The sequence below is a fragment of the Tenrec ecaudatus genome, chromosome 11, assembly GCF_050624435.1.
Source record: "Tenrec ecaudatus isolate mTenEca1 chromosome 11, mTenEca1.hap1, whole genome shotgun sequence".
Classification (NCBI taxonomy): Eukaryota; Metazoa; Chordata; class Mammalia; order Afrosoricida; family Tenrecidae; genus Tenrec; species Tenrec ecaudatus.
This window is the reverse complement of record NC_134540.1, coordinates 152,296,546-152,324,055: the sequence shown is the minus strand read 5'-3', so window position 1 is coordinate 152,324,055 and position 27,510 is coordinate 152,296,546. Positions and strand designations below refer to the sequence as shown.

The window sequence follows — 27,510 nt, the reverse complement described above, 5'->3', positions numbered from 1 at the left end:
TCACCTCTCTATAATTATTCTTATTGGAAGCATTAGAACTTCCAGGGAATACTTATTTTTACCATTGCACTCTGGGGTCTTCCCCTGAAGGCACATTGCCAGATGCCTTCTTGTGGTGGGAGGCTGCATTCTCCACAGCCATAAAGGCTGGTTTCTTCAGTCTTCCCATCAAAGCCACTTCCTCCTTCGTAATGTGCTGTCAGTTACAGTTCTTTTATCTGTGGCTCCTGTTATCGCCCACCCTCCATGATAACGAAGGAGTAAGACTTGATTTCACAGCTTTTCCATGCCAACCTCCCCTTTTCAAAATAGTTTTTTTTGAAACATAGTTCACGTACCATTCGATATACTTATTTAAAGTATATAATTCATATATTCACAAGGTGGTACATCCACCACCATAATCAATTTTATAACACTTCCATAAAATCAGAAAGAAATCCCATAACCATTAGCAGTCATATCCATTTTCCTGTAAGCTGCGCTGCACTGGGTAACCATTAAGCTACTTTCCTGTCTCTGGATTTGCCTACTCTGGACATTTCACACACATGCAATCTTATAATAGGTGGTCTTTGTGACTGGTTTCTTTCACTTAGCTTAATGCTTTCAAAAAGGATCTCTGGTTACACCTTGGGCCCATAACTGCAAGGTCAGCAGTTCTAAACCATCAGCTACTCTTCGGGAGAAAGATTGGCCTTTCTACTCCCGTGAAGAGTTTCAGTCTCAGAAGCTCACAGGGGAAGTTCTTCCCTGTTCTATAGGGCTCCTAGGAGTTAGCATCGACGCAGTGGCAGTGAGTTGAGTTGTGTAGTTGAATGTTTCCACAGTTCACTTAGGTAGCAGGGATATATATATGACTGAACAATGTTCTCTTGTATGGATACACCTCAGTTTATTTGTCCATTCTTCAGTTCATCGCATTCTAACATACAGAGGTGCACTCCTTTTTGTTCTTAGACAGTGTACTTTCAACCAGAAATTCCCTCCAACTCTCCCCCCTCCTGTGCAATTTCCCCTAATATTGTCATGTTTGAGTATACATTTGACATAGTTGGTGAACAAGTATTGATACTTTATTGTTAGCTGAAGTGCATATTTTATTTCTATTCTTTAGTTTCTACATTATGTATTCTGTTTGTTCCAGGGTCCTCTATTACATTTAGTTGTCATGTCTCCATGGCTTTCTTTTTTGTTTGCTTGAACTTTTTATTGTGATTTGAGTGGAAAATTTATAAAACAAATTCATTCTCCATCCTACAATTGATACTCATTTTGTTCTGTGACATTGGCTGCAGTCTCTTGAATGTCACAACAGCTCTCCTGTTTCCTCCCTGGGGTCCCCATTTCTGTTTACCTCCTTTCTTGCCCCTTCCAGTCTTCTGAGATGTTTGGGGGGCGAGGGCTGCCCCTTTGCCTCCTTTTGCCTGTGACAGTTTCTCAGACTATCCTTATTTTTGATGATCTTTGCCAATTTTGACAATAACTGGCCGGTGTATGGGAGGGTTCCCTTGTGTTGGGATTTGTGTGATGTTTTTCTCATGATGAGTCTGGGTCTATGGGCTTTTGGAGAGGCACATCACTGAAGTACAGTGCCCTTTTCATCCCATTACACAAAGGGTACATGATTCATGGTGGTTGGTGTTGACCTTGATCACTTGACTCCAGCTGTGTTTGCCAAGTTTTTCCATCTTTCACTCTTCGGAAAGGAGTCAGAATTTGAAAGTCATACTTACAGAATTGGGAGTTAGACCCCTCTACCCTTTTGTGGTTTTCTTTAGAAACACAGTAGTATTTGGTGGTGGTTCAGGGTTGGATTTTCATCTTCTGTGCAGGACACCTGGCTTAATTTCTGATTGATTCACTTCATGTGCATCCATTACCCATCTGTCATTGGAGACTTCCATGTTATTGTGCTGCTGAGCATATTTCAGGAGCCATTTCTACACTTGGACATGGGATGGTGCTGGACTAGGCAACCTTATGCCTGGGCTTGCAGTTGGGGACTGACTCGACATCAGCAGAGATAACATGACTTTAGAACTAAAAAGCCAAGGGGGAAATTAAGCATTATGCACCAAATGGCTTACGGAACGGGTGGCTGAAGTGTTTTGGCCTCTCCACTATATTGTCTTATTTTCATTTGAGAACCAGTTATACTCAATTCCTCTGTGTCTGACAAAGAGTCCTAGCCCATCAGAAATGTAAAGTCGTGTCTGAGGTTAGAAAGTCCAGTTTTCATATACATTTTCTTCATCCTGGACACTTTCAGTTAAAAACCCCAGAGAGTAAGTGAAAGAAAGGAAGCTGAACCACTAGGAAGGAAGTAGAAGTCAGATGAGCTTGCTGTAGAACAGTCCAATTTAAGACAGGGCTCCACTGCTCCCTGCCTTTAGCTCTTGTTTCCGTCTTACAGAGGTATAAATATTTCCGTCAGTGATTTTAAAATATTTCTTCTAGCAATTGTCAGAAATACAGAAGTCCAACCTGCAGATCAAGTCCAATCTAGGCACGTTAAAAGATGCACAGGAGTTTAAAGAAGACCGTCCTCAGTGCCCCCAGGATTTCCAAAATGTGATGCAACTTCTTGATAGGCAGGTATGTAAAAGCGGGGAGTAACTGCAGCGCATGCCTTAGTTTTTCTTCGTGAAGTAATTCATAGTAAACATCATTTACAGAAAAGGTGTCTTTTTTGTGACTGGCTGATTCGTTCTGTTTCTTTACCTGCTAAGGAATAATTGTTTACAAGGAAACAAATGAAGATTATGAACCTAAAATAGATTAGAAAGAAGATAAGCATATGCCATTTTAAAAAGCTAACTGTGCTCAGTACATATTCAAGCCTCAATAAATAAAAAACTTTGAGGTCCTACCATCCATTTTCTTAGTTCATAACACTATAAAACTGGAAATCAACAATGGAAAGAACAGAAACATAAAGATAAACACAGGGAGACTGAGCAACATGCTACTTTTTAAAAAGTGGGTGTGTTAGTCTGGGTTGACTAGAGAAACAAATCCAGAGATAAGAAAGAGGTTTATATGTAAGAGCAATTGAATATTGAGAAAACATCCCAGCCCCGTCCAGATCAAGTCCATAAGTCTGATATTAGCCCTTATGTCCAATACCAATGTATAAAGTCCTCTTCAGACTCAAGAAACACATGCAATGATGCCAAATGCAGGAAGATCACAGGCCAGTGGATGGGAGGTCTTGTGGATCCAGTGGCATTGTAAGCATCTCAGCACTGGCAGGGGTCTCCAAGTGGCTCCTCCAGGTCGAGGGTTCTTGCTGCCATCAGCATAGCCCCGTGTGTCTTGGAAACTACTATGTCTCCCAGGGAGTGAGCTGACAGCAAGAGTGCCTCCTGCCTCCAATGAGGAAATAAAGGGGTTGCCAGAATTCTCAGGAGAAGGCCATGCCCACATAGAGGCCTCATTGACTATCCAATGATTTGACAGGCAAGACTCCACCCCTTCACTCGTAATCCTCAAATTGACAGCAGATTATGTAACTACCACAGACCACCCCTTGTCAATTTGACGGTTTCACATAACTCTTTAGTTGCATATAATTCTCAAACAGTAATAAAACCATATTTGTACCTATTAGGATAAAAGTATAATGCATACAATTTTTAAATGTGCGACCCTCAATCAAACATAACATTCTATAAGTGAACAGCACAAAAAATATCCTATGTCTTAGCAATTGCAATTAAGTAGCACCTACACCTTAATCCTATAATCCTATGAATGTATTCCAGCACCTATGAAAATTTGTAAGCCAGCCACTTCATGCCTTTTCCCCCCAATTTCTATACTGTAAATCAAACCAGTGCTCTGAGGAGTCAGTTATATTTTTTGACGTGAAGAATCTTCATTCCAGTTGGAACCTTGTGAAGTCTGCATTCATAAGCAGAGTCAAATCAGGATAGGCCATCCATGAAGCCTGCCACAATATTGCACCAGGTAACAGGCTCAAATCACATCTCTTCATCTGTATTCTGGTCAACTCGATGTGGGCTGCCTCACATAGGCTCACCAGGGTGTCCATTGATCACCTTGCCTTTAGACCATGGCCCCATCACAAATTCTCAACAAGCCTAGCCCCCTAATACCAGGTCATGAACTTCAGACCAGTCTCATTCTAGTCTTCTCCTCTAGTTCCTGTAAACCCGGGCTATGGGTGGCAGTGGCCAGACTCAACCCATCTCTCTATTGTTACATTTCTCCCATTTCCACTCAATAAGTGGATCCAGGTGGTCACCTGGCAAGCATTTCAGCCTGTCCACAGGCTTCCTTTAAAGTTCAGTCTTAGGAGTTTTCTTCATGGTTCCATATTTTTACCAGCTTCTGACAAAAAATACTAGAGTTCAAACTTCAAAAAGCCAAAGAGTTCCTTTTTCTTCAATCTGTCAATAGCTCCCAGGAAAGTCTTTTGGAATGCAAGTGTCTTGCACTGGGTGGGGTTTATCTGTTCAGAGCTTTCTTGTGGAGCCTTCCCTAAACCCCTCTAAAGACCAAAGTAATGACACATGCAAGTGGGCTTACAAACTCTCTATTTTTATACTTCCCAAAATTATTTCTGTAAAACCTTATATCAACAATTGGAAGCAGAAGAAATACAAAGTAGAATCAGATACTAAACTCGATTCTTAAACAGTCAAGTTCAATCCTTATTTAGCTTATCTAAATCCTTATCTAAACTATTCTACTGATACAAAAATAGGGGATTAGTTCTCTGACAGCATCAAACCAGAGCCAGGCTTTCTGTCGGCCATTTTGACCTTCTGTCAGCCATTTTCCTTAAGCAGCATGATAATAGCGATTTCTACCCCAGAGCTCAAAATATACATTAACAACAATCAGTTTTGCCATTTCACACAGGAATAACCAAAGACTACAACCAAACAAGATAATCAAAATTTTAACTTCCCATATTCTTTACAGAAAACAACCCAGTAAACTGCATGGACTTATCTGACTTCTGACTAGCCAAAGAAGAAACACTACCATGAGACAGAGGTCAAACAAACATTCACTCTCCATCTTTATGATTTGTTTCTCTAGTAACCCACTCCCTAGGTACATAATGTATTAGTCCGGGTAGACTAGAGAAACAAATTCATGGAGACTCCTATGTAAGAAGCAGGTTTATATACAAGAGCAATTGAATATTGAGTAGACATCCCAGCCCCGTCCAGATTAAGTCCATAAGTCTGATATTAGCCCACATGTCTGATATAAATATATAAAGTCCTCTTCAGACTCACGCAAGACATGCAATGATGCCGAATGCAAGATCACAGACCAGTGGATGGGATGTCTTGTAGATCCAGTGGCATTGAAAGCATCGCAGTGCTGGCAGCTCCCAGCCCAGGGTTCTGTCAGCTGCTGTGTCTCCCAGGGAGTGAGCTGAGAGCGTGAGTTTCTCCCGCCTCCAAGGAGGAAATACAGGAGTTCCCAGAATTCTCAGGAGAAGGCCATGACCACATAAAGGCCTCATTGGCTATCTAATGATTGACAGGCAAGATTCCACTCTTAATCCTCAAATTGACACCAGATTCTGTAACTACCACACTGGGTAGTAGATCAAATAAGGGATGTATTTTTAAAATTCCTTGAAACAAATGAAAATGATTACACAAGATATACCAAAATCTTTGGGACACAGCAAAAGCAGTTATCAGAGGACAATTTATAGTGACCAGTGCATACATGAAAACTGGAGAGAAATCCAAAATCAATACCTGAACACACCTCCTACAACTAGAGCAAGGGCAACAACTGAAGAAAAGGAGTTATAAAGACTTGAGCATAAAAATAGGAACTGGAAAACAGACAAGAAATGGGAAAAATAAACAAGACAAGAAGTTGTTTCTTTGAAAGGCTTAGCAGAATTGACAAACCGCTAGCAAACTTACAGGAAAAGGAAGAGATGATGCAAATATCTAGAATTACATATCAAAAGGGTGACATCACAACAGATTCAAATGAAATAAAAATAATAACAATACTATGAAAGATTGTTCTCCAACAAGTTTGATAATCTAGAAAAAAATGGGCAAATACCCAGAAATATACCATCTAGCCAAACTAATGATGGATATAGGAAACTTGAGCTGACCTATATCAAAGGGAGAAATAGAGATCATCAAGAAACTTCCAACCAAGAAAAGCCCAGGACCAGTTGGATTCATAGGAGAATTCTACCAAGTATTCAGTGAAGAGCTGTCACCAATTCTACCGTGTATTCTGGAATAGAGACTAGGGCAGCAAACACCCATGTTCATCCTATGGAGTGAGCATAACCCTGATACCCAACCCAGGTAAAGACCCACAAAGACAAAGCTCCAGACCAATATCCCTGATGCACATAGATACAAAACTTCTCAACAAACATTTGACCAATGCAATCCAATGACATATAAAAAAATTCATCATGACCAAGTGAGATTCATACCAGGGATGAAAGAATGGTTCAACGTTTGAAAAACCATCAGTGTACTATACCACACAAACAAGGCAAAGAATAAAAACCACGTGATCATATCAATGGATGCAGAAAAAAGCATTTGACCATAACCAATGCTCATTTCTGATAAAGACACTTAATAAAATAAGAGTAGAAGAGAAATTCCTCAACATGACAAAGAACATATAGAAAAACCCAATAGCTAACATCACTCTCAACAGGGAGAGATTGAAAACATTTTAGACAAAAGTGCTAGACAAGGATGCTTTCTATCACTACTCTCATCTACTATCACTCTGAAGGATTAGCCAGAATCATTAGACAATAGGAAAAAAAATCAAAGGAATACAAAGAAGAATTTTATTGTATATGTTGAGAGCCCCAGGCACTACAGTAAAAGACTATGGTGAACAAAATGAGGGATTTGGTAAAGTAGCAGTATACAAGATTAACAAGCAGAAATCAATTGGATTCCTATGTACCAATGAAGAGAGTTCTGAAAAGGACACCAAGGAAACAATGCCAAACCATAGCCATACAAGAGACGAATTATCTAGGAATAACACAAGTCAAAGAAACATCCCATAGAACATTTTTACATGAAACCAGAAGAGATCTACACAAACGGAAGAATCTCCTGTGCTCGTGGATAACAAGACTTAATATTGTGAAAATACTGATACTGTCTAAAGCAATCTACAAATGCAATGCAATTCTGATCTAAATCCCATCTATATTCTTTAAAGAAATGGAAAAAACAAATTACCACCTTTATATGGAGAGGGAAAAATTCAAGGATAAGAAAAGAACCTCTCAAAAACACCAACAAAAAAAAAACAAATTCAGAGGCCTTGCACTACCTGACCTCAAAGCCACAGTCCTGGTACAAGGATGGATATATAGACAAGTGGAACAGGATAGAAAACCCAGAAATAAAAGTTTTCACCTTCAGACAACTAATTTTCTACAAAGGACCAAAATACCTTAAATGGGAAAGTAAGGAACACCCTTTTGGACAAATAGTGCTGGAAAATTTTCATCTTTATCTGCAGAAGAAAGATGCATAAAACAAACTCAAGATGGATTAGAAATTAAATGTAAGCCCCATAGTGACAAGGGTCATCAGTGAGAAATGTGTGCATCAAGAGACTATCAAAAGTGGAAAACAAGAACCTAGAGATTGGACACAATGGACAACTAAAATCTATAGAATTCTGCAATACCTCTATATGGGACGGAGGGAGGAGTGATGGACACAAAGCCACGATCCAATTAAAAGGTAGGCGAAGGACACCAATAGACAGTTTACAAGGGAGGAGACTGATGTCTAAAAAAGACACGAGGAAATGCTCAGACACTTACTAGCTATCCAGAGATGCAAATCAAAACAATGATGAGCTATCACCTCACACTCACAATGGTAGCCCAGTTTAAAAAGCAGAACAACAAATGATGGAGAAGATGCAGAGGGATTAGAACTCTTACACACCCTTGGTGGGCTTGTAAATATGGACAACCATTGTGAAAAGCAATATAGTGCTACCTTAAAAACAAAATAGAAATACCGTACTTCCCAGCAGTGCCTTTGCTGGGCATATACCCAGAAGAAACAAGAGAACATGAACAGACACATGCTCTCCCATATTCATCACATACAGTTCATAATAGCAAGAATCTGGAAATCACTCAAATGCCCAGAGTGGAAGAATGGATAAAAAATTCTGGTTTGTACACACAATGGAATATTTTGTATCCCTAAAATACAGCAATGAAACCTTGAAGCACCTCATGATATGGGTGGACCTGGAAACTATTGTGCTGAGTGAAGTTAGTCAATCACAAAAGGAAATATACAGTTTGAATCCATTACTTATGAAGATGACAAAGACAGGCTTCTCTCATGTCATGTAATCTTCTAATGTGGTCTCCCAAGCAACCAGGTAGGGAGCCTGACTAGTGCCCATGTACCATACATTACCTTCTTTGCATGTACATCTTAAAAACCACCTCCGCAGGGGTCAGTTTCTGAAGATGTGGGGAGAGGGAGAAGTCCAATTGCTGCCATACAGGATTGTGCAAAGGTCACAAATCAACAGACACTCCTACAAGAGTGTTAAGTGAACCTTACTAGAGATGCAAGTCAAGAGGAGGGAAGTGGAGTATGTATGGACAAGGCAATTACACCTCTATTGCTGGGAAATCGAGGTAAAGCAACCTACCGCCAGGGAAAAAATGCTTAACAATAATGTTATCATATAAAACCTGAGGGGAGGATACATACACCCAATACTAGGTTCATAATTGGGCACTTCTGATGTAGTTTCTCTCCAGCCTTTGGCGACCCAGATCATGTGCAGTAGATTACTGGGCCTTTAGATTCTGCACAGCATCCATCATAGATCCCACCAGAAGGATTCAATGTGGAAATCCTACTGTGTGACACTGGGCTTTACCTCAAAGACCCCAGCAACAGATTTAAGAAACCGACATCCTCCTTTGGACGTAAGGCCTAGGACTTAGCCCCATTGTGAAAAGAAGTAAATAGCTGTTATCCCGAAGTTATATTATTGGACCTTGGTTCAGCTCTCTTGCTTGAGGGTGTCTGGGAATATTAAATGTTGCCCTAGGGCTACCAGATATTTACTCTTTTAATGCCCTCTTTGTCTTTTTTTATGATATATACTAGTCTGGAAGGCATGGTTCTGCCTTTGTGAATGAGTGTTATTGAAAGTTTTGCCCTATCACCAATCTCTATTATTTGTCTAAATAGTGTCCAGACATTTAAGCATTTAATCTGTTCAAGTCACAATTCATGTATCTCAGTTCTGAAAAGCTGGTCTATACAGGTATCATTTCCTTTTAAAAACAATGTTTTAAGCTCTATACCATTGGCTAAATTAATGACACTATCAGTAGAATTATCTTATGCCCAGGATGATTTATAATGTCCTCCATAATGAAATGACAATGATGTCTTGAAAGAGAACCAGAGACATATATAAAACATAGATATATAAATGGATTTTGAACTCATACTTAATTCTAGCCCCAATCTAAGAACAATTATTTCTTGTGATATGGCTCTCCGGAATACTGGCTGTGATAGACAGGGTTCTTTAGAGAAACAAAACCAGGACGCTTATGATTGTGTGTGTGTGTGTGTGTGTGTGTGTGTGTGTGAATAGTTTTATATAGTACAAAGAAAGATAACAGCTAGTTGGTCCACACAACAGTACACAGGGCTCAGTTCAACTCACTTCCGTGTAACAATTAACATACTGGAAGTCCTTCAACTCAGGAGGGCTGCCACATCCAAGGTCAAGGAAGCAGACAGCTGAGTCTTCCTGTGGGCAATGCAGGCAGAGTCCACCCACAGGAAGCAGACAGGGAAGGTCACCCACAGTCAGCAGCTCAGGAGCTTAGTGAATCAGGCTTGGATGGAATATCAAACTCAAGCAATGTAAGGCGACAGGATCCACCAGCCTCAAGCTCAAGTGATGTAAGCAGCAGCAATGTGGCAAAGTAGGTCTCGAAGGAGCCTCAAGTTCTAGCGACACAATCCATGGGTTGACTTGTCCTACAGCTAGTGTAGTTCACAAGTTGAGTCGGAGAACTGCTAAAGCAGCCACACGCTGGTCCAATCAACAGAGAACAAGAGAGATGGGAGAAGGCTGTGCAGATCGATTTACCCCTTTGTCCTCCAATCAAACTGCAACCTGATTAGTCCCACATGTTCCTATTGGCCAGGTTGACACAGTAAACCTATCTATCCCACTGGCCCTCATGCAGAGATCACTGAAGATATTATGGTTGCTATAATAGCAAAGTGTGGTAAAGAAACCAGGTAGTGCCTGGCTATCAGAGAGAATAGTGCCGAGGGTCTTAAAGGCCTTTATTAAAAGAAGCAGTTATCTAAGTGAGGTGTCAACTGAGGTCCACACAGAAGAAGCACACCAGCATACATGATAAAATCCAAATCTGATGGAATAGTATCAACATTTAAATTCTGAATACCCCGTTTGCAGAAGGCTATTATTCCTGACAGTTGAAGCCCAAATTCATTTGCAGATGCCCGTGAATCTCCTTGGACCAATAGTCTAGGTTATCGTAACAAACACCTCATCATTTGATTCCCTGTTTGACACGTTTTAAAGTTGTTTCCTTTAAATATTTCTGCTTTCTTTTTTATTGAGGATTTTTCTATTTGTTTTATTGTTGCTCACTACTTGTTTGTATTTCGTATGATCTTCTGTATATAAAATCCAGGACAAATAGGCCTTTAGAAATTGTAATGATTAATAATTACCTAGGGGCATGGCAGGGGGGAAATGAAGAGTTAACAACAATGCGTACCAGGAGAAAAATGTTCTGAAACGGTGCACAACTCTTCTTAATTTCATTGAATGATTAAATTGCATGATATGTGGATTATATGCCAGCAAAACTACTTTAAAAATATAAAAAGGTGCGTGTGCTTTTGAAATAGTGCACAACTGCCAGTGTCTTTTAAGGAGCCCGGGTCCTGCTGCTGGGTTTGGACTGCTAACTGCAGTGTCGTCAGATCAAACTCACCAGCTACAGGGCCAGTTCTATCTACTCTGTCCGTGGGTTGCTATGAGTTGGAGTTGACTCTGGCATGAGGGGTTTCTTTGTTTTGTTTTGTTTGCTTGCTTGCTTGATTTCACTATCAACAAGTAAAATTGTGTCATCTGAATGTCGCAGGATGTTAATGAATCTCCCGCTGTTTAGGAGGAGGAAATCGTGCTTGCTGGAATACAAGATCAGTGACAAAGAGGAAGGCACTCAATGAGAAGGACTCATGCCATGGCTGGAGCAGTGGGTTCGAACACAACAGTGAGGACTGGGCCGAAGCAGGCAGTTGTTTTGTACACAGAGTCAGTATGAGTGAGGATTGGGCCAGGACTAGGAAGGTCTTTTAGACACAGAGTCAGTATGAGTGAGGATTGGGCCAGGACTAGGCAGGTCTTTTAGACACAGAGTCAGTATGAGTGAGGATTGGACCAAGACTAGAGTCAATATAAGTGAGGACCGGGCCAGGACTAGAGTCAATATGAGTTGGTACCCACTCAAGGGCACCTACCAACAGTAACAACAAGAGTCCCTAGATGGTGCACACTTACTGGGCTGCTGATTCACACGCTTGGGGTTTGAGCCCACTAGAGGCACATGGGAAGGAAGACCTGACTATCTACTTCTGAAAGAGTAGCCCCCCAATAAGTTCCAATCGACTTAATGACAACTGGGTAGTCAGTAGGGATAGCAGAGAACAAAATCTTGGAGTAAAGTAATTCTTCATTTTACCAAACCCAAGCCCACTGTTGTTGAGTCTATTTAGATTTATAACAACCCTATAGTGGCATAGAGGTTATGAGTTGGGCCTCTCAGTAGGAAAAAGGTGGGGCTTTCTATTCCTGCTAAGAGTTACAGTCTCAGAAACTCACAGGGGCAGTTCTACCCCATCCTGTAGGGTGACTGTGAGCCAGCAGCAACTTGATGACAGTGAGGTTGGTTTCGACTAAAAGAGTGGAACTCCCCTCTCGGCTTTCTAAGGCTATAAATCCGTATGGGAATAGATAGCCTCATCAGTCTCCCATGGAGCAGCTGGTGGATTCGAACTGCCAGACTTGCAGTTAGCAGCCCAATATCCAATGCACAACACCACCAAGGAGTGTTCTCCTACAAAGGGCCCACCAAACAAAGCTTCCGCAGACTTCATGTTTATACTTGAGCATAAGTTACTCTGCTTTTGCTATTTTGTAGGAAAGCAAGTGGACAGCACGAGTTCAAGCACTTCATCAGGAACACAAGAAAGAAAAGGGTCGGGTAAGATGGAAAAGTCATTGGTTGTGAGTTGTCCACTTTCTGCATTAATAGGTACTCTCTTTCTAAATAAAAGTAGAGTATTGGTCCATTTAGTAAACTTTGTGGAGAAATGTACAACAAAAACCAAAAGCACTTGTGATTCCAATACCCAGAGACAACCATTGCTACGACTTTGGTATCCAAATCGAAACCACCCTCATCAAATCCATTCCGATTCATAGTAACCATACGTAGGGTGTGCTATTTTATATAACCGTATGGGAACAGATAGCCTCATTTTTGTCTCCTGAAGTGGCTAGTGGGTTTGAATTATTGACTTTGCAGTTGGCATACTAGCACTTACTTGATTGTACCACCAGGATTCCTCCGACTTGGGTAGTTTCTTTAATTCTTTTATTTTTCTGTGCCTTGATGTTATTGTTGGGTTCCAACAAGTCATTTCTGATTGCTAGGGACCCTGTAGGAGAGAGTAGAACTGCCCCCATAGAGTTCCCACGGCTGCAGTCTCTCCTGAACCAGACTACTGGGTTCCAACTGTCGACTAGCTGCATTTTCTTAAATGAACTTTTTAAACTACAGCAACAAGTGGAAGGAATGTTGATATGAAAAAAAAAGACATGTGATAGATAGCTGATGTCTAGTATGTAGAATGTTCAGATGATCACAACATTTATCAATTTATATCCCTCTTACATGGGAAGATACACAAGGGGTGGGGGGGAGGGTAACAGGGGGCGGGGTGATAAATTTGTGTCCATTACTAGAGCCAAAGCAAAGCCTCAGAGTACTCTATAAAAAAAAATCTGCAGTGGTTGATGAACCATAGTTCGTTATTATAGTTTTTATGTCAAGTATATAAGAGAATAGTTTTTATAAGAATAGTTATTACATAAAATAGTTATTATCCTAGTTTTTAAATTTTACAATTTCTAAAAAACTAAATGGGAGCCATCCCTTTTTCCGATTTCCCTCACTAGATCAGTCAGGGAACTGAAAGGTCTCTCGTGCTTATACCCAAGTGCACAACTCTCAGCAGGTCTTGACGTTAATCTCATACTCTCATTCACTTACACGTTCCTATGATCTCCATCTTTGACTGAGCTTCAGCCATTTCTAAAAGGGCTCCTTCGTTGGTCTCCACCAGTCCAGGCTTCCTCTTTCCTAATCTGCCCTCCACACACTGGGCAGCTTAATCCCACTTCTGGTAACCACTGGGGCCTCCTCCTGATCTCCGCCCCTTCTAGCTGTGGGGGCCTCCTGACAAGTCCCAGCATGTCCCAGCATTTCTCTCCCTTTCATGTTTCCTTTTCCCGGATGAGTGGCTCTTCACGTGGCTTTCTGCTTTCCCTCTCTATTGGTGTTTGAAGCGGTAAGGCAGATAACTGCAACTCACTGACTCAAAGCGCCCTGTGGATGTAATGAATTGCTGTCATGTGGCCGTTCTCACCAGGATCGTGGGCTCCTACAAAAGGATTGGGTGGGAACTATGCAGACAGTCCACCAAGAGGATCAGCTAAAGCAGCTGATAATGCAAATAAAGTGCTTGGCACCCTTGTGGAGGCAAGATCTTATAAATAAGGTGTTTGGAACCCTAACGAGGCTAGTGGTCTGTTTTACCCTGCTGCTAGAGGTGGGCGAGAAGGGGACCTCATTCCATTAAGAGAAAAATGCTGGGAGTGGAGTGTCTCTGTTGGACCTAGGGTGTCTTCCCTGAGATCCTCCGAGACTAAGGTGATTAGATTTTAACATTGGTAAAGCGGGACACCATTGATGGGGGTGGGGGTGGGGTTCTTGATTAAAAATTTGGTCTATATGGAGCAACAAAAATTTTCAGAGAATGCAAAAATAGTATTGTAATATTTTTTAATTTCAACATAAGTACAATTTACAAATATAATACATTAAAATTATGTATAATATTGTTTTATTATTTGGCATATTTCTCATTTGAGTGAATTTTTTAGTAGATTGCTGTCATTGTTTAAAAGGTCATGAAATTTTTCACAAGAATTTGTTAAATTATATTTCACACATAAAATGGCTTTCAAAGTCTCAACACTTACTTTTGATTTTTCTGATGTCCATACTTTATTACCGTAGAAAAAACGCATTCAGTCGCAGCATTAGTTCCTGGTAAGGACAGCGTATATTCCACAATTTTTAGTGCATTAGTGTATGGAACATGGTTTGTTTCAAAATGATGAAATATTTCTAACCATTTGTTCTCTATTGTGATTTTTGCTGATGCCCAAGATGTAACCTTTTCCTTATCAATATATATTTTTAATAATGATACCTCTTTAAAAAGATCATTTTTGGAAATATTTCTATATGGGAAATTTTGAGAAATATGATCGAATGATTTTTGCACATCATTCCAATTAAGTTCTTGTTTTAATGTAACCCAATGAAAATGTTCAATATCATTGTAATGTGCCGTCCACTCTTCTAAATAATCTACGCAGTTACTATATAACTTTTTAACGTGATTCATGATATCTGCACGATTTATTGCACCTTGTTCTTCTAGCTGGCTTATACTATTTTGGATAGTTAACAGAAGAAAATTATTTTCAAATCGCTCTTGACACCAAAATTTTAAATTATTAACTTCATTTGCTACTTTGATTACTGAAATTTTGTCACCTTCAATAAGTTTTATAGCATTTCGAAAAAGAGCTGCTTGATTGTATACAAACCCTAGCCAAATTTTTGAAGATTCTTTTTCAAAAAACTCTTCTAAAATTCTAGGACATTTATCCTGTGATAGAAAGTAGGGTTTCAAAGGATTGTATATTTTCAAAATTCTTTTGACAGCTGACAAAAGAGCTAACCAGTGCGTTTTACTGTATCCAGGTATTTTCTGATATTCTACTTCCACAGTTTCACAAAATTCTTTAAGCATTTCAATGCACACAGTGTATATGTAGAAATAAGAATATATTTTAATAACAATATTTTCCACATCTACGGGCAACAAATCAGCAGCTGTTTGAATGACATTACGTATTATGCGCACTGCACAACCAACACCAATGTTTTGATTAAGGTTTTTGTTTAATTTATAAAAAATATTATTTGTACCTCTTCTTGCTTTTCCTCCAAAATTTGCATTCATGATGTCTGCACAATATGCAATCATGTTATGTTTTAAATTGTTTTTTCCCAAAAATATTAATAATGGAACTGAAAATTATTTCACAAGTTTTGCCGGGCACAGAAATGAAATCTAAAATTCTAATTTTGGTTCCAGTTTCAGAATCAAAAAATCTAAAAATGGTTGGAAATAATTTTATATCCTTATGATTAGATGCGTCAGAATATATGGATATAAAATTAATTTTTTTCTAGGTTTTTGTTTAATTCTGAAAATGTATATGGGGAAAGCACATTACACACAATTGCCTCAGATTTTGTTCTAGCACAGACACATTTTTTGTTGATTAACTTTTTGACAACTTGTGATGTATGGTCCATAGATCAGAAGGAATGATTGTGATTAATAGCATAAAAAGACATAATTCCTTCTGCTAATGCTAATTTCTTTTCTTCATCTCCATAAGTTGTTTTCCAAAAAAATTCCTGTATTTTGGAGGAAGATGCAGCAGTATTTAAATATCTTTTATGTTTCTGTGTCCCCGAGTGCTTTGAAATATCCTTCCTACCATGCGAAATAGAAAATTCACCATTACATTTCTCACATATTACGTGTAATCGCTTTTGGTTCTTTTAATAAAAGGAAATTCACTTCTTAGGTCATCGTTGAATTTGCATCCTCTTTTCTTACTCATTATCTTAAAAATCTAAAAAATAATTTTAAATTATATTATAAATTATTATATACAGATTGCTTAAAAACACAGCAAGTAGGTACATAATTACATGAACATATTTGATTGTTAGTTTATAAATTAAATTAATTGATTGTTATAAAGTAACTGTATTTTTAAATTATTTTAAGTTTAATTCTATATTTCTTTCTCAATAATAACAATACTAACTTGTATTATTTTTTCTCTGAATTTGCCGTAATGTAAGTCATAAGTGTCACTTTCAAGGCCTGCACTAGACTTTTTGCCGCCACTATGAAATATAAATAATATTTATGAAATAAATAAATAAATGATCTGAAGAGCTGATTTGTTGACATCACTTGTTTAACTAGCACTAGCACACAGTACGATGTGTATGGTCTGAGAGACAGTTACAAAATGTTTTCATCGTTGCCAATGCCAAAAAATGCCATTTTTCATTAAGGCCAAACAATGGTGGTCGAATTCTAACAACTGATCAACAATGTGAACTTTGATAAGCAGTTCTCAATAATCAGTTCTCAACAATTATTTGTTGCTATTAAAGTTTAACTTTATAAAATTAACAAAAGTAATATAAAACTCATATCCTGGCGAAATAGTCACATGGCAGCCCAAAACCATATATTCCCTTCCCGTTCTCCCACCGTTCCCTAGCTTGTCCTGCATTCTTTCCAAAACTCGTGACTTTTTAAAACGCCGCGGGACGCGGACAAATTGTTCAAAATCGGGACTGTTGCTCCAAAAGTGGGACGTCTGGTCATCTTATGACCTAGACTTGAGAGACAGCTGACCACTGGAGATTGTGTGAGAAGGGGAGAGTGGAGGTAGCAGAATCAGGAGAAGGGCTGAAGAGGCTGTGAGCCCATGGACTGGCTGTTGCAGTCGGTGCTGAGCTAGAGAGCTGAGCACCTTCCACAGGAGGTTGGCTGGCCAGGTGTATTGCCTCCGGGTCCCCGGTGGTGCTAGGCTCACTGACTTCAGAGAGTGAGAGAAATTGCTGAGTGCCTTTGGGCTGGAGGCTTCCTGGCAGAATAGGATGTCTCTGGAAACTTACCCTTAGAGCTAAAGAGCAGGGACCAGTCCCAGAGGAGCCTGCCCTCTAGAGGTGAATTTGAGGGCCCAGTGCAAGTGGAGTCTGTGACTGACACCTAATTTCTGGGCATGACTGGAGAAGCTGTACTGATGGAAGAGCTGAGTCTTGAATTGTAACATGTTACTTCCCTTTATAAACTCCTCATCATGAGGATTGTCTTTGTGGCCACCAGGAGAGAAGTAGAGTGTCCTGGGAGGGATCGTTGGTACCAAAATTGAAAAACAGTTATGTCTGGCCTGCTCCTCATAGGAAGCAGCCTTGGACTGATGTTGATCTTGATTCTCTCTCCTTCCTCTTGTGAAGTCAGCGGAGGTCTGACCCCTCCACACTGCCAATTCCTACCCACCCATTGATTTTCTCCAAGGGTCGCCTAGCCAGGAGTCTAGGCACAGATCCCCAGGCTCTGGTGCTCAAGGTTGTACAAATAACCTGCCTGCCAGGTGTCATAAAGGCTGTTGCCTGGGTTCTCTCTGAGGCAGCACTCGGGGCCTCTTCCGAGCTCACTCTGAGCCTTGTTCATCTTTGCCATGATGGGGTTGAGGCCTTCAGTGCTTCAGTAGGATGTGTCCAGCCTCAGGAAAACCCAGGAACTTATTTTAAAATAAGGACCTGTCTGATCAGGTCAGACCTCCACCCCTTGAAAACCTCCTGTGTTCTTACATCAGAGTGACTAGACAGGGAATTTTAATTGCTTCTGCAAACGCCCTTCATTTTTCCCTTAGTACATTAGTTAGGAATATACTCCTGGGACTGCTCAACTCAGAAAGGTGGTATTACACAGCACATGTACACCACGGGGTGGGATCTCGAGGACTCTTTCTGCCTACTAACAAATCCTTTTCAACCCTCTGCTTGCTTTTCCACGTAAGTAGGTAGTGCCACCCATCCTCACCCTGTAGCTCGGATTACTGTTGTAGTTCAGTTGCTTATTTGTATTCTTATTTATTGTTCCTCCCTCTAACTAGGCTGTTAGGCCTCTTTGCTGTGGCTAGTTGCTATTCAATCTGCCCCCACTCATAGTGAGCATGTGCGCAGCAGAATGCAACACTGGCGAGCCCTTCACCTTCCTCGCAATTGTTCTTACATTTTAGCTCAGCACTGCAGTCACTACGTCAATTCACCTTCTTGAGGGTCTTCGTCTTTTTTGCAGCCCCTCTACTTTAAAAAGCATGATGTCCTTCTCCAGGAACTGGTCTCTCTAGACAATATGGCCAAAGTACGTGAGACAAAGTCTGATCATCCTTGCCTCTAAGAAACATTCTGGATGCATGTCTCCCATTTCAGGGGAGGACTATTAGTCCTCCATTGGATTCACAGCACCCATTAAGGTGCCTGAAATAGAATTGTCACTCATTAAAACTTGCTGAATAACTGTGGAAGGGGATTCAATGATGAAAGGAATCATTCAACCTGGTTTTTATAGAAGAGGGAATGCTAATTTTAGGCTTCAAAGGAATACAGGATTGTCTGCAGGAAGAGACAGAGTCAGCTGTGAGGAAGACTCTATATCTGGATCTCAGGGAGCCTTTGCCTGGAACAATCATCATAGCGTTGGGAAGATGGGGTTTATCTTCCAGCATGTTATGTCTACAGCCTAGGAGCAAGGGGCTCCCTGCTGTCCATATGTGAAAATAAACCTATCTTCTCACTCATGCTGTGGCTGTTGCTGGCCCAGTTTGGTTCCCAAGAGTTGATTGTGCACATTTCTTCAATTGGGATCCCCCCACCCCCAGCTGGTTAACCAGCATTACTACTAGGTTCATAGAACTATCTAGGAGTAAGTTGGTTTTCATGCTCATCATATATTTAATCTTCATAAGAATTTTGTGATGTAGGCACTCATTTTATAGATGAGGAAGTTGAGGCTTAGAAAGATGCCATCCTGCACACCCATAGCCCTTGGTGAGTGCTCAGCTGCTAGCTAAGAAGTTGGTAGCTGGAACCTACCCAGTGGGTCTGTAGGAGAAAGGCCTAGAGATCTACTTGGGTAGAGATGACAGGCTAGAAGTGCCTGTGCAGCAGCTCTGCTCTGTCATATGGGTTTACAATGCATTGGAATCAACCTGAGCACCTAAAAACCACATCTTGCCTAAGCTCGCTGGTCCTTGAAGAGTCTAACTCCAGGGCCCTTGTAACTATTAACTGTCTTGTTGGGCTGTCAATGGTGCAGACACCAAACCAGGCTCATTAAATGGGGAGAGGGGCCTTAAAGTATTTTGAAGCATCATGTCTTCCCTTCAAAATACTTTAAGGCATAGTCCCTAACCGGAAATGGACTTCAGAAATAATAAGGAGTTGTTTATTTTTTTCCAAAATGGCAAGTCAAATGTGCTTGACACAATGGATGGATGAATGGATGGATGGATGGATGGATGTGATAAGCGTTATACGAGCCCCCAATAAAATGATTAAAAAATAAAAGTATTGTCATAACCTCATAGAAACTCTTATTAAACAAAAATATCAACATGTGGAGCTATTGTTTCTTGACATATCCTCCATCTGAGTCTATAGCACTCTGAAGACCGTGTTTCCATTTCTCTCATTTTTCCCTGAAGAATTCTGTGCTTTTCAATGTTGACGTGGTGCACCACGTCTAAATGGCATATTTGGCAAACTCGGGAATTAAGTCGTGCTTCTTTTCACTGTCCTTTGAGTTTGGGAGAACAACCAGAAGTCTAAAGGGGCAAGATCCAGGCTGCAGGCTGGACGGGGGAAGGTTTTCGAATGCAATTCTTGCTTGCTACTCTCAAAGCACAAGCACGGACATCCTTCTGATGGGAAACAATTTGGGAGGGTGCAGCGTTCCTGGCCTTTCTCTCACTAATGCACTTTTCATTTTTCCTAAAATATCTTCCCAATAAGCCCCAGTGATTATTTGTGTTCTTTCAGAACATCTGTCAAGATTACCCTTTCTTTTGTTTAAAAAAATTGTCTTATTGGGGGCTCATACAACTCTTATCAAGAGTCCCCCAAACAGACATCTTAACTTGAGCTGGCCTCTGCCTTGAATTAATCTTTGAGGTCTTCCCAGTTGTCCTTAAAACACTTGGAACTGGAATTGAGTTCTCACGAATGTGTTGCACACAGCCTCAAGGATTTAGGAAGGTATTGACTTGAGCTTTCTTAAAAATTTGGTATTGTCCCTGACTTCACAAATAGTTTCCCCTCACCCCACGTGGCACCTTTTAATTCAGCGGTTCTCAACCTGTAGGTCACAACATCTTTGGAGGTCAAGCAGCCATTTCACAGGGGTTGCCCAATTCATAACAGTAGTACAATGACAGTGATGAGGTAGCAACAAAAATAATTCTATGCTTGGGGGGGGGGGCTGTCATCACAACACAAGGAACTGTATTAAAGGGTCCCGGCATTAGGAAGGTTGAGAACCACTGTTTTAATAGAAGGCACCTTAATCAGACAAAGACCAGTGTATCGCTGAGAGGACTTGAAGTTCAAAGACACCGCACATCACAGAGACATGTTGAAGCATATTTTGTTTAGAATGACCTGTGCATCTGTGAACTGGAACACTAGTCGCCATACTTTCTGACTTCTTTGTGTATACGCCAACTTCTGAGACATTAATTCTCTCAGTAACCCTGGGACATGCATGGTTGGGTGGTGTTAAAACTCCAAAGAACCTCAGACAATTCCAATTTTATGTCATGTGTTTAACCACTGCTCTTCGATAATTTAAACACAATTTTAAACTTATTCTTCAAATGCACTAAGTGCTTCCAACCAGGTTAGTACTATTAATTATTTTTATCATGGTAAAATATATACAACGGGATGTTTGCCATTCTATCCATGGCCATACAATGACATTAACTACCTGGCTCATGTGCGGCTATCACTACTGTTTGCTTCCAGTTTTCCCTCCCTGTAGGGGTCATTTGGACCCCTGGCTTCTTCAGAGTTCTGTGTGAGTGAGCCAGCTGGGCAGAGTCCAGTGGTTTTTGAGGCAGAGACAGAATGATGTAGCAGTCTGTGATTCACAAAAAGGCTGTGGGTGGTGTGGAGGGAGAAGACGATTCTTTTTGGGTTGAGTGAGGTGCATCTACCCAAACACCTGGGTCTTGGGTGTTTGCGTGCTGCCACTAGGCTGCGCTGCTGCTTTCCCTATTGACGTTGCTTCTTTAGAAGCTGCCTTCCTCTCCATTTCTTCCTCTTGAAACCCCTTAGAGGGGAAATTACAATCAGGGCTAGTCATCTCTGCCTGAGACCAAACTATTAATTATTCCACATGATTGGTGCTCACTGTTCCTACAATGCGCATATTGTGCTTCTCTGTTTAAGGAAGTTGCTTTTGCCAACTTTTTATTGCTTTACCTGGGTTCTTGGCGGTTCTTTTCTTAAAATTACCGTGGGTAGAAGTTCAAAGGGAGTCACAGATAAGCGATGGCAACACAGGTCCGACTAAAGGCTCTTCAGAGTTTGGGAGACTGTAGCGTGGCCACATAGTTCAGAAGAGGATGGTGTGATGAGGGCTGGTAGAGGAAAAAGCGTGAAAGCGGAAATGGTAGAAGATTCCAAATAAGCAGCCTTTTGAAATAATTTGTGGTTCTCCCTACTGAGCTATGCCCCTTTCACGTACCATCCTGACCAGTGTTCAATTCCAGTATGAAATAGTGTTGGTGGTCGAGTCCCAAGCTCCAACCCCTCACTGAAACCTTAGAATCGCTGACTTCTCCCCATTTCCACACTGCTCCTAGGGGCACTGTTCCAGGATAAGGGAGTGGGTGCGGTCTGTAAAAATGAGTTTGTGGGTAAGATTGGGGATGTTCACCTCAGTGCCCTCAGGGCAGTCTTAGCTCATTGGCACAAGAAAGGATTTTTTTTTTTCTCTATTCAGGAAAGCTCTTTGACTTGGCAGAACATTCAGCCCATGAGGACAACACACACACACACACACACAGACACACACACACATAGACACACACACACAGACAGACACACACAGAGACACATAGACACAGACACAGACAGACACACACATCCTCAACTCATCTTGACCCCAAGTGTCTAAATAGAACAGTGCTCTGTGGGGATTCCCAGTAACGGAGTTTTTAGAAGTAGATCGTCAAGCGCATAGGTAGATTTGAACTTACAGTGGTCTGGTTAGCAGTGAACTTATTAACTCTCTGCACACACATCTGTTTGGACAGACCAGGGGAGACAGTGCAGTTGGTTGAGAGTGTGGGCTTTGCCCACTGCAGCTGTCAGAATTTTTGCCAGTTACTCTCTCTCTCTAGACTTGGGAGCCAGAGCACATATCCACGGATTGTGGGTGAACGGAGACGTATCCATTGACACCGTGTCCAGTGCATGGCACCTGTTGATATGGACCAGTTAGGGAACGCTGTTGTTGAAGTTCTCATCCAGAGCCCTTCCTTCATTTGATTCAGATACTCTTGTCTTCTCTCCCAGGCCTCGCGCGCCAGTTAACAAGCCTGCATTCTGACCTGTCCAAGCAACTATTAAAACGCCTTTCAGAATCTTTCCCCAAATAATTGAAACCAAATACTTTTGGGATTCTTTTTGTCTAGTGACTCTACAGTCTTTGATAGCATCAAGTCTTAAAAGATTTAGAGTCTATGACTCTTTGGGCTCTGTCTCTCTGCTCCTGTCCTGTTTTCTCCCTCCTTCTGCCTATTACTTCTCTGTACCTCTGTTTGCTTAGTACATCTTTTTTGAGAATCACTTGGGGGCCAGGGTCTTGCTAGCTGCTGGGGGGCGGTGTAGAAGCAGTGGGGATGCAGTGTCTGTCCTCAGGAATGAACACTTGAGGCAGAAAGTGTGGATGTCAGAGTGCATGGGTAATTCAGCGGGCAAAGAGTTCTGGGAGCAGAACTGTTCATGCCAGTGCATCTGTCTGGAAACAGGTGAAGCACCTTGTACAGTCAGAGGCTTGGTCCCGGATGATCAAAGTTGCCTCCGGTGATCGGGTGTGCGTGGATGCTGTGAAAGCAGCAGAGAACGTAGGGGATGCACATGGAACACCACATTTCTACCTGTCCTGTATAGATGGGAACGGTCCTTCCTTCTTTTTCAATTGTTCTTTTTCCCCAGCTCCTGTCACACATAGAGAAACTTCGGACCTCAATGATAGATGATCTAAACACAAGTAATGCTTTCTACAAGAAGAGGATAGGAGAGTTAGGACTGCGCCTACAGGAACAAAATGAGCTGATCATTACCCAGAGGCAGCAGGTAGGTACCTCTGGCTATCGGTCGGCAGGCACAGGGCTTCTTTAAATAGTGCACTGTATGGAAGAAAATAGATTTTTATTTCAGAACAGTTGTAAGCTGTGCACAGTAAAGTGTCTGGAGTCACCTCCCTCCACAATTGCTTATAAAAGTAAAGCCAGTGAGATAAACTTTAAAAAAAAAACCACCCTATATTTAAATGCTGAATTTTAAACACTGCAGAGCAGATTGATTGTTTTTAAGTTTAGAACCAATTTGAAGGTAGGTAGGAATTTCTCTTGGTCGTTGTTTTGAAAAGCAGCTAGATCCAAAGATTCTTCTGGGCCATGTTTTTCCCCATGTCTTTAAGTCTGTGTGTATTGTACCTTTGGAGAATTTAACGGGAAGGCTTACTTTCTTGCACCGAGTACAGGATCTGTGCATCGTTACAAAACTATTTTTCTTTGCAGATTAAAGAGTTTACCAGTAAACCATTAAACAGTGCCAGTGAACCCAAAGGTAAGCGGGCTGACGCATGGTGCCGGCGGCGAAGGGTGGCTCCCTGGCTGTGTGCTGGCCATCAGAGGAATGTGGGAATGCCGAGATTATGTCTGCTGAGTGGGCATTCCTCCCAGGAGATGTGGCCTCTTGTGATTTTCATCTGGGATGTCTGCTACCATGGTCCAGAAAGTCAGAGAGTTCTCTGTATTATCTTCTAATATTATTTCCCATAATGGTATTTTCTAGGCAGAAATGATGTTAGCATATAATCCACGCTGAGGAGCCATTTATAGGTGGGTGGAGAACGTTACGGCTGGCAGTAAAGCGTGCAAAGACCAGCTCCAGTCTTTCGCACTTGGTAGCTTTGTGTGCGTCGGCCTCAGTTACCTCTTCTCGACAGTGGGAGGATTAATAGTAACTCCACCCTAGACTTATCATGAGGATGTAAAATGTACCTGTTTGAAGGCTTCTGAGTCTGCACTGTCATTAGTGCTCCAAAAGCCAACCTGACTGCCAACCCATAGCGACCTTACGGGACAGAGTAGAACTGCCCATGTGAGTTTCTGAGGCTGTAACTCTTCATGGGAGTAAAAAAAAAAAGTATATCAGCAGACTGACTGGTAGTTCTGAACTGTGGACCTTGCTGTTAGCAGCCCAACTCGTAACCACTATGGCACCAGGGTTCTTCTAACTAGTGGTAGCAAAACTACATTTTTCTCTAGACTATAGGTACTTGCCGTGATGTTCTCAATTGTAGCATCTTGAAGAAAAATAAATCAATCAAACTAAACCCATTGCTCTCGAGGCAAGATCCACTTGTGGCAACACTCTTGAGTCAATTCTGACACGCGGTTGCCCTTGAGGATGGTAGAAGTGCCCCCTGCAGGTTTCTGAGACTATAAAGCTTGACAGGAGTAGAAAGCCTCATCTTTCTCCCACAGAGCAGCTAGTGTTTTTGAACTGCCGACCCTGTGGTTATCAACCCAGTGGGCAATCAATCCACTGTACTACCAAGGCTCCCTAGGTTGGAATAAGCACTGTCTAAATTTAGTCTGTGGCTTGTGAGCTCTGTTACTAACGATTTCTTTGTTGTTATTTTAGGGAATCCTTTAACCTGGCAAGTGTTTGAATCTAAGCCAACCATCCCAGCTGTACCTAGTAAGTCTCTATAATAGGCTCAGAGTTCTGATTTTTTAATTTTCAAAATGATAAACCCAAGAATAACCTTTGTTTATTTTTAATTTTCAAAGACCTTTCTTTTTTTGGATCATTTTATTGGGGGCTCATACATTCTTATCACAATCCATACATACATCCATTATGTCAAGAACATATGTACATTTGTTGCCATCATCATTCTCAAAACATTTGCCTTCTACTTGAGCCCTTAATATCTGCTGCTCATTTTCCCCCTCCCTCCCCACTCCCCCCTACCTCATGAACCCTTCATCATTCATAAATTATTATTTTGTCATATATTACACTGTCCGACATCTCCTCTTGCCTTCTTCTCTGCTGTCCTTCCCCAGGGAGGAGGCTATATGTAGATTCTTGTAATCAGTTCCCCCTTTCTACCCCACATTCTCTCCACCCTCCAGGCATCGCCACTCTCACCACTGGTCCTGGAGGAGTCATCTGTCCTGGATTCCCTGTGTTTCCAGTGGCTATCTGTGCCTATGTACATCCTCTGGTCTAGCCAGATTTGTAAGATAGAATTGGAATCATGATAGGGGGTGGGGCGGGGGGAAGTATTTAAGAACTAGAGGAGGGTTATATGTTTCATTGATGCTACCCTGCACCCTGCCTGGTTCATCTCCTCCCCACAACCCTTCAGTAAAGGATGTCTGGTTGACTACCATTGGGCTTTGAGTCTCCACTCTGCACTCACCCACATTTTCAATGATATGATTTTTTATTCCTTGATGCTTGATACCTGATCCCTTTGACAGCTCGTGGTCACACAGGCTGGTGTGTGCTTTGTTGCTTGTGAGCTAGATGACCACTAGTTTATCTTCAAGCCTTTAAGACCCCAGACACTATATCTTTTGATAGCTGGGCACCATCATCTTTCTTCACCGCATTTACTTATGCACACGTTTGTCTTCATTGATCATATCTTGGAGGTGGGCACCATTGATATGATTTTTAGTCCTTTGATGTCTGATAACTGTTCCCTCAAAGACCTTTCTTTGAGCACTGGTTTATTTGGAGATTGCATCATTTTGATTCCTGGTTTTGACCCAACCCCTAAAGCCTAAATTTGTGAACACTAATGTTATTTTGATCAGCCATACTTACTACTTTGCATTAGTCTAATAAAGGAAGGGACTAGTACCAATTCTTTGGCACACTCAAGTTTTTACCGTGGGCTTCCCAGAATTCTATCCTGTGACTGCAACTCCATGTGGTACATGTCACATTTGACTTCCCTGAGCTTCAGTGTGGTCAATTCGGCCTGCCTCTCTCCCAGAGCTGTCATGATTTGGCAGATTACCAGAAAGCCATGATCTTAAAGCCAAGAATCTAAACTCGGCAGGAAATGCACTTCTCAAAAAGAAAATTCCAAATCCCAGAAGGAAAGAAAATGTAGACCTTCCACGGCTACATCCATTCCTGTTCACAGTGACCCTGTGGAGGGTTTCTGAGCCGGGAAGTCTCCCAAGGAATACCCGCTAGGATTGAGCCACCGACTCTACACTGGCTGATACTCCTCGAAAAGCAATCAAAAAAATCATTTTATTGGGGGCTTGTCCAACTCTTAGCACAATCCATGCGTCCAGCCATTGTGTGCAGCACATTTGTACCTTTATTGCTATCATCATTTTCAAAACATTTTCTTTCTACTTGAGCCCTTGGTATTAGCTTCTTGTTTTCCCCTCCCCCTTCCCTCAAGAACCCTTGATATTTTATAATTTACTATTATATTTCCATGTCTTCCACTGATCGATGTCTCCCTTCACCCACTTTTCTGTTGTCCATCCCCAGGGAGGGGGTTATATATAGATAGTTGTGATCAGTTCCCTCTTTCTCCCCCCATCTTCCCCTCACCCGCCTGGTATGGCTACTCTTAATTATCGGTCTTGAAGGGTTTATCTGTCCTGGATACCCTGTGTTTTCAGTTCTTACCTGTACCCAGGTACATGCTCCAGTCTAACCAGATTTGTAAGGTAGAGCTGGGGTCATGATAGTGGAGAGAGAAAGCATTAAAGAATTAGCGGAAAGTTGTATGTTTCATCGGTGTTATACTGCACCCTGACTGGCTCGTCTCCTCCCCATGACCCTTCTGTAAAGGGATGTCCAGTTGCCTACAGATGCGCTTTGGTTCTCCACTCTGCTCTCCCCCTGGTTCACAATGCTATGATTTGTTGTTCTGGGTCTTTGATGCCTGGTACCTGATCTTATTGACACTTCGTGATCCCACAGGCTGGTATACTTCTTCCATGTGGGCTTGTTGTTTCTCAGCTAGATGGCCGCTTGTTTATCTTCAAGACTTTAAGACCCCAGGTGCTATATCTTTTAATAGCCAGGCACCATCAGTTTTCTTCACCACATTTGCTTATGCACCCTTTTTGTCTCCAGCAATTGTG

At 41.4% G+C, this 27,510-nt stretch overlaps 1 protein-coding gene across 4 annotated transcripts in view; it reads left to right on the top strand.

Annotated features, from left to right (window-relative positions):
- The window catches only part of DZIP1 (DAZ interacting zinc finger protein 1), an 84,590-nt gene that overhangs the window by 21,379 nt on the left and 35,701 nt on the right, over positions 1-27,510 (top strand). For 3 of the 4 annotated variants that reach the window (XM_075563539.1, XM_075563540.1, XM_075563537.1), the window contains exons 9-13: positions 2,461-2,598; positions 12,260-12,322; positions 23,306-23,446; positions 23,893-23,941; positions 25,025-25,081. In XM_075563539.1, coding sequence (XP_075419654.1) covers positions 2,461-2,598; positions 12,260-12,322; positions 23,306-23,446; positions 23,893-23,941; positions 25,025-25,081 — 448 coding nt within the window. The remainder of the gene's footprint in view (positions 1-2,460; positions 2,599-12,259; positions 12,323-23,305; positions 23,447-23,892; positions 23,942-25,024; positions 25,082-27,510) is intronic. The other variant, XM_075563541.1, reaches the window with a different exon arrangement.